Genomic DNA, 13,445 nt, shown 5'->3' with positions numbered 1-13,445 from the left:
AAAGATTTATGGGAGGGACAGGGTGTATGTGGAGAGCACTGTTTCACCCAAACCAATTGCAACAATGAATGTTAGCAGCAATATAAAGTTGGCCCAATATATCAGACTCTGATTATAGTATTAAAAGACCAAGTCACGTTCTTCGGTTCTTGAATGGCTTGTTATGCCTTCCTCCTGTGCTAGATACATTCTTGCTGTTCAATCCTTCTAGTAGAGATTCCAAGAAAGTTTGTGATGATTATTGATTATAAGTTTGTGAAAGTAGCACTCAGAACTTCTGTTCTTGCCTAGAGACTTCAGAGAAATTCACCATTTAAATTTTTAGGCTAAATGAGAAGAAGTCTTTATTTTTAAGGCTAAGTAAATCCAATTCATGTCTGCTACTCTTAACTGTCACACAAGCATGAATCCACAAAGGGAAAGTAAGGGTATTTTATTAAAACATTTATGAGATTAGGTAAAATTCATATATTTGTCACTGATAATTGGGGATCCTGCAGCACTTCTGGCCAAGTACTTTGATCCATCGGCGTATAGAGTGCTTGTAAGGGTCCGATCAAACAGGCCATTAGATAAACCTTTAATCTCTCTGGATTCATGTTGAGAGATAAGTTTCTACAGAAACTTGACAATGGGATTGTTAAATTTTATAGTTTCCTTATAATATAAAACCGCTATATACATAAATTTTTTTTTTTCATTAGGTGTGTTCTGAATTATGGATAATATATTTGTGTGTCCTGATTGAGGTCTGCGAGTGAATCGGGCGTATTCAGGCACTGATATTGGAGGATAAGCTTTTGCATTACTTTATTTATTTATTTATTTTACAGTTGATTTGGATGGAAATTTGACGGACTCTAGTAAGTTTATCACAATACAAGATTATTGTGGACAAGAGACAAATTTCAGGTAGAGACACAGAGTGCTTGCTCAATTTTGTTGGCCGTAAGCTGGAGGGTAGAGTTCCTAAAGGAATTGGCATCCTGCAATTTCCACCCTTCAATCGGATCACAAACAAATGACCATTCGATCTTACACCTCTTTTGATCTCCTGCTCCGTCTCCACTGATTGGCAATACTTCGAATGTGGCCGTATACGAATTATATCCCATGTTATTTTCAATGATCCCGTAGCTTAGAAACCGTTCAACAGTATTTATCATGATGAGTTTCTCTTTGGCCCAATTGATGATGTTCCCACCTGTGCTGTCGGAGGATGCTTGTGGCTTGAAAGCGCAGTAGCGGATGAGGCCAGGCTTGCCTAGCTCACCCTCGACTTGGTAACCAGTTTCAAGATTTGGAAACCACTTATGAATATTGCAGAAGTCCTCAAAGAAAGGCAATGCTTGGTCTGCTGTCGCGCCTTTCAGCTCCAATGAGGTCTTCCCTTCCCATTTGGGCCCTGTTTCCTCTGCCGTATGAGTGTGTGAAAGAGAGAGAGGGAGAGGGAGAGGGAGAGTGAGTAAGAGATGAGTGGAAGCTAACGAAGAAATTATATAAAAAGCAGTGCTACATGGAATGGGAATTCAATTATGTGTGGGCATGTAAATCAAACGCCCCTAAATTAACACATCCTGCTGTTTGTAAAAAAAAATAAATAAATAAAAATAAATAAATTCTCAAGTTAAGGAATTTGGGAAACAATTTGTGCATAAGTCTCTTGTAAAATTGTCTGTATAAGCAATAAAAAAAAAAAAAGAAAAACTGTTACTCTGCATAGAATCTCACTTTCAGGGATGCGAACACTTAAAAATGTTGGTATCATGTAAAAATATATATATATATATATATATATATATATATATATATATATATAATAAAAAAATTAATTAAAAATAAAAATGAGAAAATATTATTTTTAAAATTTCATATAATTCTACAAAATTAATTAAAATTAAAATATAAAATATTATTTTTATATTTTCATATAATTTATTAAATTGAAAATTATTTATAATTAATTAAAATAAAAATATAACAAATATTATTTTTTTTTATTACTATAATACCCACAGCTGCATTAGTTTCTATCTTATTTTGGTGGGACGCCTTGTCTCTAAGAAACTTCTCCCCGCATCTCATCTTCGAAATGGGCTTTGGCGAATATGGAATCTTGCTTTTCCTTGTTACATTAAGTCCATCACAGAAACTCCCAATACTTTCTTGTTCACTTTTGTCCATGAGCATGATAAACAAAGAGTTGTTGAAGGAGCACCGTGGGCTATTAGTAATCAATTATTGATTTTGAGAAACTGGGATCCAGAACTTAAGGTGGAAAAGATTGATTTTACAGTGTGTCAATTTTGCATCCAGATCCATGGCCAGCCCTTGAATCAAATGACGAAGGAGAATGCCCAGCAAATTGGCAAAATTTTCCATTGGTTAATTGCTATTGATTCTGCTGCTGATGTGGGTGTATCGGTTGGAACATACATGAGGCTCAAAGTTGAAATTGAAGTTCGAAAGCCGCTGGTGGAGAGCATCACTAATAAGAAATCTAATGGCAACATTCAAAGAGTTCGTATTCGGTATGAACGCCTACCAGATACCTGTTTATGTGTGGGTGTTTTATATAAAATATACATAATAATTATAATATTATTTAATAATAAATAAGTTTTTAATTTCTTTCAAGCTTTGTTTTATGGTCACATCCTTCCTTAAAAGGGCATAACAAGTTTTGTCTTTATGTGATAATACATTTTCCATGTCCTTGTACATGTAATGACACGTCTATTCCTGATATGAAACAACTGTCGAAGATGGACAGTTGCAGGTATATCTAACCTTTGTTTCAGTTTTTTTTTAATTGCTTATTTTGTATTTTATGGACACGTTGTTTAAATAGTTTATGAAGAAAAATTCTAAAAATTTAACGCATAAATTTAAATATATAAATTTTGATATATGTTCATACAATTTTAAAATATTTATTATATTTATTTTATTAATCTATCATATAATTATATGAATATAAACTATATAGATTAGTTCATAATCTAAAAAATATCAAATCTCTAAATTATTGAGGTTGAGAATACATTTAAAAAAGTTTCAAGAATAAATGTTAAATAGTAACACTTTTATTACTATTTTAATCAATAATCTTTTTCTTAAAAAGATTAGCTATTTATATATTTAATATGACCACTTTTGATTAATGGATACAACTCTTTGTATAGATATATATATATATAGATATATATATATATATATATATATACACACGGATACAACTCCATGTATGAATACAACTTTTTGTATAAATACAATTCTTTATAGTTACACAGATTCATTACCTTCTTTTAATATATATTTATATTCTACAAAATAGAACTATGGATCCGGGTTAACCCACATAGGTGACCAAATCCATATTTTCAACATCTCCTTCTCACACATGATGGGTCAACTCTTATTTTAATTCTTCAATATTCATGCTTCACAAATAAATCATGTGACCAGTACATATTTTGAAAGTTCGTTTGCTATATACTTGTTAGGATAATGTAGCATCTCGAATGATGGAGCTTAGAGTAGATGTAGTATGCAGACCCTAGATCATTTATCATATTCAAATCTCTTTCAATCTCATTCAGATATACTGAGTTCATAATTATGTTTATATCACAAATATAAACATAATTAGTTGACCTATGAACACAGACTAATGTGACAATTCCAATGATTTTTCTTTTTTCATGATACTCTTAACTTTAATTTAACTCGCTTTTCTAGAAATGCCCCTTTAGATTGAATTTTTCATAGTCCTTTGGCAACACCCTAAGATAGTGATCATTAAACTAAGTCTTGAGTAACTGATTAGAGTCAGAGGGTACTAGGTAAAGATTACTTATAATCTTTAGGGTCTCACACAATACTAAGTAGAGATCACACTTGTGTTCCTGATAGACACAAATCGCACATGTGGTATGAATCACATGCTATGGCATTTGCTCTTTTTCCATGGAGGTATGTCTTTATTAAATACCATATAGGTTATAGTTCAGACACCCCAATGTCTAACTTTGAGTTCACTTGTTTACTCTTTCACATCAAAAATCACATCTAGTGTTTAAGATAAATCATATATGGTCAATGCAATTACTCAGCTTGCAATGACCCTAGTTCCTTGTCTCTTTCCCAAGGCGACATTTCACATTATAAGCTTTGAGCTCTTTATATTATTATCACATAAATAATATCAAGCTTGTAACTATCCCATCCCTATCCACTACTAAAGCTATGAAGGCGATTGCCTATATGAGAAGGCCAATCTGGTAACACCCCCTACCCAACCTACAGTGAAATCGAGCAAAGCAATGTCACATTCTATATACAGAGCACCTAAACTTGCCTTAGAATATTTTCTTTCTTAATATTTACTTTTTATTTTTGATCATAAATTTCAAATGGAAAAACTACAAGAGTTTTCCCTAAACATTTAACATCTACTTGTTAATAACAATATTTATAACTTTCAGTTGCAACAATATTAACAATCAATTCTCATCATATATGTATTCAACTTCATTCTTTCATCATATACAAATATTAACATAACATATATTTAGACATCCTTTAATTAAATATATAAGTTTATAAATCTATAAATGTAACAAAATATGTTTATACTTAAATTTACAATCATCCAAAATAAATTTACATCATGTGTTTTTAATACATGACAAATGGGCATACAAAAATCAGTGACAAAATGCATCTAGTGTTGGTAGTGCATCTACCACAAAGTCCATGTATGAGATGACTTCGGACTTTCCTGCAGATCCACTCTCTCCTCTCCTGTCTGACTATCTACTCCTTACCTTCTATACCTGCGTGAGGAAAAACCTACGCGCTAAGCTTTACAGCTTAGTGGTGCACTCTTAATTTAAAAAAAATAAAAGCAAAACTTGCATACATACTGTAAGAGATTTTAAAAAATAATGTTCAAAATAAAGAAACTCAAAACATCAAATCCATGACCATTTCCAAATACAAACATACAGAATCGATTAAATGATACAATGATTAAATGAAATCTTTAAAGTTCAAGGTTTAACATAATTCTCGTTATATTTGTGTACATTTTACATTTTCTTAATTAAATCATATTTTAATATTTGTTTTGTACTCACAGTAATCTATGACAGAACTGTATGGACTGGATATGAGACTCCTAGTACTGAACACTCGGTGTTTCTGACCGATTTAACAATGGGTACTTGGTGCCTCTATATAACTGTCAACATAGACTCCCGGTACTGAATACTCGATGTCTTTGACCAGTTTAACAATGGGCATTCGGTGCCTTTATATAACTGTCAACATATACTTCCGATACTAAACACTCGATGTCTTTGATCGGTCCAACAATGGGCACTCGGTACCTCTATATAACTGTCAACATAAACTATAATAAAATTTGACACTAAAAGCCATGGATAAAGAATCACCGACTGGGTACTCGGTGCCTCTAATAGACATTCATCAATCTAGTAACATAATTAATATAGTACTACTAATGATGTCCCCTATTAGCATGTCAGTCTATCCAAATTTATGATTCACTGTCTAAGTTTATCCGGGCTTAATAAGGTAATTATTATTTTTATTTTTATCGTTACCTAGAAATTTTTCCTACCCAATTGGCCATAATCAATTTTTTAGCCAATTGGTCACTTTCCTCACATAATAACAAGTTCATTTAGGCATTTAATCAAACACTTGGTGTGCAAAATTCACATGCCAAAATGAACTAATTTCCTTTGTTTTTCGGATCCACGAAAAATACCTTTGTATTTTCCTTCAAAAGTACTTTAAATCCTGAAATTGGAACTAGCCAACAAACATTCATCCAATACCAATTTAATTTACTAAAGTGGCTGCCCTAAAAGAATAAACACATACACAATTAAATTTTCAGTCAATTTAGGTAAACAGGGCAACAAAGTTAAAATTCCACCAAAAATTCTAGCAATAAGGGTTTTATGGCATCTTTTTCAGAATTGAACTTTCATATGTCCATTTCAATCTTCAATTTGAATCATATCAAAATTAGGTCTACATCTCAAGTAATAAATGAAAATGTGCAAACTATTTCAGACTCTAGTCACAACCAGAGCAGTAACAGGAAATGCAAGAATTTCACCATGTAGCCAACAAAATCAAGTTTTGATCATGACTACAAAGTTTTAGGGTATTCATTTATCTTTCCAATGGTTCAAGAATCACACTATTTCAAGTTCTGGATCACAAGTTATGAATTTTCAAATTCGTGTATCCTGCTTTTAGAAATCATCAGGTCAGTTTTCTATATTTAAGCAACAAAAAGTTTTTCCTTCAAACACTATCTTAGTAGGGGAATTAGTCTAGCATAAAACTACAGAGTTTTAGAGCATTCATCAAGGTTTTCATAGACATAAAGATCACAAAAATCTAACTTTTCTTGCTCAAGTTATGAATTTTAAAAGTTGACTGATCTGCAGGCCTGCTGGCAGAACCAGGGTTCCATCACCCCTACTAACTATCTTCCTCACTATCCTATATTTCCCCCTTATCCCTAGAGATATCCTTATCCAAACTTGATAAAAAATAAAGGTTATAGCACTAACCTTGGTTGTGAATCAGCAGCTATTTCCCTTTCCTTTCAAATCTCCTCCAAATCCCTCAAGGAAAGTAGACTTCTTCAAGCTTGAATCACTAGTTCTTTTTGCTTCCTTGCTTATGCATTTCAAAAATGATTTGATCTAGGGTTTTGGTCTGGTTTCTTTCCTTCAAATTTGAGAGAATTTGGGCTATTGAAGAAATAGAGAAAAGAGGAACAATGGATGAGTGTTGGCCAATCAAAAGGGGAGGAAAAGATAAGGTAGAATTTTATCTCCACTTTACACATTGGTCCTTTATCCCTTTACCCATTGGTCCATAAAGTGTTTTCTATTATTTTAAAATTTTCCCAAAACTTTATAATCTATTCAAGGTAGTCCTCCAACCTTTTATTCACCCCTTAACTTATTGATTAATTCACTTTAGTCATCTAACTATTAGTGGCCAACTTCCTAAGTGTGAAAGGAAGGAAGTGCACACCCACTTAGTTTGCCACTTATGTGAATACTTTTACTTTTTTTCATTCTTTAACTTAGTAATTCATAATTATATCTTAATTAAGAGTTTTACAAGGTCCTACATGAATTGAAATAATAAATAGACCCCAAATACCGATTTTTAGCCACTTCCTATGGGAGTTACTCATCGCCGGGACTTGTGCATATTTAACTGATTCTTAATCCATTTCTTTTATTTTCCTTCAACCTTACTTGATATTTATTAAATTAAATTATGACTCCTCACTTTAATTTAAGGGTAGTTTCAGACATTCCAGTTATCCGAATAGACGTCAGTCGCCGGAATAATAGAATGTACAGAACTACCTAAAATGAGGGCATTACAATTCTTCCCCTCTTAATATAAATTTCGTTCTCAAAATTTACCTGGTTCAAATAGCTATGGTTGTTGTTGTCTAATAATCTCTTCGCTCTTCCACGTCGCTTCCTCCACTTTATGGTTTCTCCAAAGCAGTTTCACCAATGGAATTCTTTTATTCTTCAGTTCCTTGATTTCTCGTGCTAAGATCTTTACTGTTTCCTCCTCATATGTCAAATCAGGTTGTATATCAATGGTATCCACCGTTAAGACATGTAAAGGATCTAATCTGTATCTCCTTAGCATCGAGACATGAAATACATTGTGAATCTTGTCCAGCTCTGGGGGTAACGCTAGCCTATAGGCTATCGGACCCACACGTTTGATGATCTCGTATGGACTAATAAACCTAAGGCTTAACTTATCATTCTTCCCAAATCTGAGCATCTTCTTCCCAAATCTGCATAAAACTTCTGTCTATCTAAGATGACTTTTAAACTATCCTTGATGATCTTTACTTTCTCCTTAGTTTGTCTTACCAAGTCTGATCCTATTAACTTATCTTCACCAAGCTCAGTCCAACATAGAGGCATTTTACATTTTCTTGTCTTAATTAGAACATCATTTTACAATTTATTTCACTGGTTACATCCCCCAGTCTCTCATGAGAAAACATTATTATGCTCCTATACTTTATCGCAACTACATGATACTACTGATCCTATTTTCCTAATATAAACTCCTTGAAACATCATTTTATAATGGATAATTATCATCCGTAGCATCCTATCTCCTTCAGGGGAACAAAAATTTTCTTTGTGCCCTGCTATTACATTAATATAATACTATTTTTCGCTAGACTTTAGGTGAAAAATCCATGACAATATCAAATAATTATAACCCCATATACGAGACCGAATGACTTTGCCCTATTAATGTTATCTTTAATTTATGACTAAACCAAAATCTTTAGTCTTATAGCAATTCTTGACGTATCATAGTTCGGGTTAGATAACTGAGTTAATGACTCTAGCTATCTTATAACTATAACCTTTCGATATTCTAACTTTAGAGTTTTAAACCCCTAAGTAGGATTTCCAAACTCATTTCCAATAATAAAATTTTGTCCTGGCATAACTATACCAAAACAGATGCCGTTGGCAACTATTCTTATCTTGGTGTACTATCGAGTAGTACGTAGGTCTACATAATAATCTCAAGTCAGTACTGTAATCTGCAGCTTACAGTACAAACATTAAGAATATTGCATAGTTACTACGATACATTCCAATAGATCATACTTTCCTACATTTTATCCTTTTTGAAGTCACTAATATCCAAAACTTATTCTGATTACAATATCCATTAACAATTACTAACAGTAACATCTTTGCCCTTATCTAGAGCAATTTTATTACTCTAACTTACTTTTAGGTTCTCTTGCCTTACATTAAGTAGGCTCGTCAATTAGCTTTCTAATTTATGGTGTGTTAGAAAATACTTTTAGCTGACAATTCTTTCAAAATTAATGTCAATCATACTTGTTATTGTAGTTTTTATCCTAAAGGACTAGTCACTAATACATCAAAATTTATTCCCATGTAAAGGAATAGCAATAAAACATATAATTCTAACACAAACTTAAAAATAAGTAGTGCTGGGATCAAATAATAACTAATTTTTCTTCCAAAATTAAGAACTTACCAGCAGCTACATCCGAAGCTTTTGCTCTTTCTCCTTGGCACATAGTGGATGCTCTAACTAATGCGCTACTATGTTCGGGTTGATTTACTGTGTTATGGTTGTGAGGAGTACCAAGTGTATTTCTATCTCGACTCTGACCGACTGTCTGTGAACTTCGGAGAGAAGAGATGTGCTCTGGTACAATCTCTAGCAAAATGTCCAAGCTTTCCATAATTGTACCAGGCTCCAGTGGCTTTATGACAAATGCCCCCATGTAGTTTGCCACAAGAGTTACAGAAATAAGGAGGATAGGAACTTCGGGTTGTTTGATGACTGGACCTTAGTGGCTTCTGTTCTGATGATCCGCCTCTGTCATATCCCTGAGCTCGGGGTCCCTCAACTTTTTTTTCTCTTCTCTAATTGACTATTCGAGCTCTGACCCATAGGTTTCTCCCTCTTCTTTATTTCACACTGTCCTTGTGGGGGTTGGATTTATGCTTGAGCTTGAGCTGACAGAGTATCAGCCATTTATTGAAAGAAAGTGACCATTTGCTGGGCCATTTGTATGGTAATTTGCACCGGTGAAACTGGTATAGTCGGGCCTTCGACACTCTGAGGAGCTAGGGCCTCCTCTTGTGCCTCAACTGTAACTGGTTGTGCTACTGGTTTATCTCCCTCTTCCATTTCTATTCATAAAATCTTCTTTTCCCGAGATAACCTACACAAGGAGATTTCTCTCTATTAGTTCATATTTATGATATAAATATACTATATGTATCAAATATTTGAGCAGTTGTATTTATCGAAAAATATTTCAAATTCATAATTCAAAATTTACTTTAAAATCATTGCTCTGATACCACTAAACATGTCACACCCTACCCCTCTGTAAGGCATAACATGATCTCGTAGTACATCTAATGAATTACCGTACTTCACCTACTGATAACTCATTAAATATACTACAAGGGATTTTAAAACACTTTTTGTTCATTTTGAAAGTAGTGGGTAAATTTTTCACAAATATTAAAAATCTTTATTTGACACTAAGTTATAAATCAAATTTTTGGATATTTAAAATCTCCATAATTTTTACAAAAATTCCGGCAGAGTGCTGGCTGTATTTTGAGAAAACAAATCTTCAAAACCTGCAAAGAAGAAAAAAAAGAAAGAAAAAAAAAAACACTCCCAATATTTTTGCTCAACCACCACTCCAATACAAATCATTTTCATATTCCCATTCAACACAATTAACTCAATCCAATTTTTCAAGCCATACTTAGCATAAAGAAAATCATACATGGATTTCAAAACTCAGGAAGAAATTTGGATATTACAATAATTTGCATTTTAAGTACATACCCAAAATAATATTATAAAAGTTATTGTACAACTGCTCAAATAAATTACATATATATAATTACAAGTATACATCAAAACCTATGTACAAGGGTATACCTATGATATACTCGGAGCTAATCTGAATGTGTCTTCAAAGCGCAGCTACAGAAAATCTCACTCAATTGCTCTATCTTTACTTTTACCTACGAGAACATACAAAGCTATCACTGAGTGGTGAACTTAGTGATGTACAACTATAATTTAAAACATAGTACAATATACCTTAGCAAAATTACAGCAAAGAATTTGGAAATCTGGATATTCATCAAGTTCCAAAAATCAAAATATTCGTTGCCAATAATATAAATCGTTTGTTAAAATGACTTTGATCAAGAAATTCAATTTATCAAATCACAACTGGACATTTAAAGTAATTCTAGCAATTATGGAAATAAAAATTAATTTCAATAAAATCAATGATGTATAAGTCCCATTTGAAATCGAAATTCTTTACTATTCAAAAACCATTCTTTATCTCACTAACTATGCAAGACTAATCCGTAAGGGCCATCCTCAGGGTGATTCTAACTCCCTATGGTCGAGGAGATAGAATCAGGATTCTAACTCCCTATGGTCGGGGAGATTGAATCATCGTGCATAGTACACAACACAATAATGAAACTTCCAAAAGGGCTAATGAAAAACTTAGATCTAACATCTAATAAGAGGAGAATCAAAGCCTGTGCACGTACCATGGTAGTCAAAACAAAATAAAGCTAACTTCATTGTCTTCTCAACAAATGAGAGAGATGGATAATAACCTAGTCAAGCATATATAGTGAGATATACAACAATATCATGAATCTCTTTATCATTTCTGTGAGCATAAATCACAACACAATTCAATTCTATGTCAATTCCAAAATCCAATAATTTTTATGCTCATTACAATTCAAAATATATTTTATCACAATTTTTCCAAAACTAATTTATTCAATCCACAATAATGCTCAATAATTGTTGAAAAACCATTTTACAAAGCTAAATTCATATATACTATAACAATTTCAATAATCATTGAATTAAACCTAATACTTGATAAACATAATACATAAGGAAAATAACGTCATTTAATTATATGAAATATTCGGAACAAAATCAATTAAAAACTAGTTGTGTACAAACCTCTTATGTTGACTCAATTTACTTCAATTCTCGTTTTTCCTTCGAAGATCCCTTTCCAATCTCTTTTTCAACTGAAACACACAATTTACAGTATTTCAATACAATATCTCACAATTAATCCAATACTTTATTTCATGCCTGCTTAATTGTAGCTTTAAATTTGCTTAAAATGGTGTCCTTTGAATTTTGCATTTTGGATCACTATTCATTGCACTATTCAAGTTAAAATGTTGACTTTTTCCTACTAAATAGGTTTATTAATTCTAATTGCACTCATATACCACATTTTGGGTGTCAATTTTGATGGCATTTATTGCCAATTCAATTTCTAATTTCCCTAGGAGCAAATCCAAAATTTCAGTTTTGATTCACTATTTTCTACTGTTCCATTGGTCTAGTTACTGTGGGAATTTGACTAAGTGTCCTTCATCAAAATTGTTTCTTATTGTCTTAGCTTTAATTCCCTTTTTAAATCACTCCATTTGGAGTTTTGTAGCCCAAGTTATGGCCATTTTTCTAAGGCTGGCCAGATTGCATTCTCAATGCAAATTTAGGTCATTTTTAGGTCAATTTCAATTCTGGCAGATTTTGTAACCCAACTTGGGCAGTCAAATTAACTTGCTTAATGGCATTTTTGGGCTTTGTGGTCTCTACCAAAGTTATAGCCCTATGTCTTAGGTTTCCAACGGTATAAATTTTAGGTCATTTAGACCTGTCTACAGGGAGTTATGGTCAATTATGTAATTACTGTTCATATGATCAGATTTTAGGTTTGCAAGGTTGTAATTTCGGATTAGGTCAATTTTAATGTCACTTTCTATATAGAATTTTTTTAAGTTTCCAACATGAAAGTTGGCACATTTTATGCCTAGTTTCACTTCCAATTGGCCTCATACCAATTGGGGTCACACATTTAGGGTTATAGGCTCAAATGCATATTGCCCTTAATACATTTCTCAAACACCAACCAAATACACATTCAACTTGCTATAATTTCACTTCCCATACCTAATTCTGAATTTGTATCATACCATAACCATTCACCACATTACATTATGGTCAATTGGGGCAGAATATACAAATCCTCAATACACAAAATACAACTTTAAATCACAAAGTCAACATTGATATAATTTTTACACGATATCACCTAACTAATACATGGAATTCCATCAACAATTTACATACACTTCTATTAATCCTTAGTACCATAATTCATCAAACAAATCCATGAAATTAAGAACTCTTCATTGCACCACAAGGCTGTCGAATTGCCCAATTTGCAAAAGTCGTCACACTTCCTTTCAAACCCCCAAATTCAATTGTTCAAATACACATACACATGGAATTACCTCACTAACACAACAAATTACTTTAATCAAGCTTAATGCCCATTAAATACCATCAATTATATGTAAGAATATTTCACTTACCTTCCCTTTCCATGGCTGCCGAAAATGGTACACTTCAATAACTCATCAAAATTTTAAAATTTCTTCATGAAACTACTTATCTCAAGCTTAATACCAACTTTAATTAAGAAAGAAAGAGAATTGGACACTTACCTCTTTTTAGAGCTTGCTCAAACTTCATCAAAACTCCTTCTTTTTACTCCCAATATGCTATCCAAGGTGTGTAGACAAGAATTTTTGAAGGAACTTAGGAAGAAGGTGACTTGATCATGGGTAGATGGAGCTTGGTCATGGAATGGCAATGGAGGTTGGGAGAAGAATATCAATTCGGCATGGAGAAGATGAAGGTTGAAGATGAAGTGGTTAGTGGATATACACATGTCCCTTATGCTTATATAT

General features: G+C 32.7%; 1 protein-coding gene across 1 annotated transcript; it reads right to left on the bottom strand.

Moving 5' to 3' along the window:
* Window positions 1–785: 785 nt before the first annotated feature.
* LOC110647765 (lachrymatory-factor synthase-like) lies at window positions 786–1,529 on the bottom strand (the record flags this gene model as incomplete). The annotated part of the gene is made up of 1 exon (XM_058146341.1): window positions 786–1,529. A coding segment is annotated over one exon (621 nt), but the record flags the coding sequence as incomplete, so codon positions are not given.
* Between the last annotated feature and the right edge of the window lie 11,916 nt (window positions 1,530–13,445).

This window comes from Hevea brasiliensis, chromosome 4, assembly GCF_030052815.1.
Source record: "Hevea brasiliensis isolate MT/VB/25A 57/8 chromosome 4, ASM3005281v1, whole genome shotgun sequence".
NCBI classification, from domain to species: Eukaryota; Viridiplantae; Streptophyta; class Magnoliopsida; order Malpighiales; family Euphorbiaceae; genus Hevea; species Hevea brasiliensis.
Note: the sequence above shows the minus strand (reverse complement) of the source record. Positions and strands in the feature narration are given on the sequence as shown.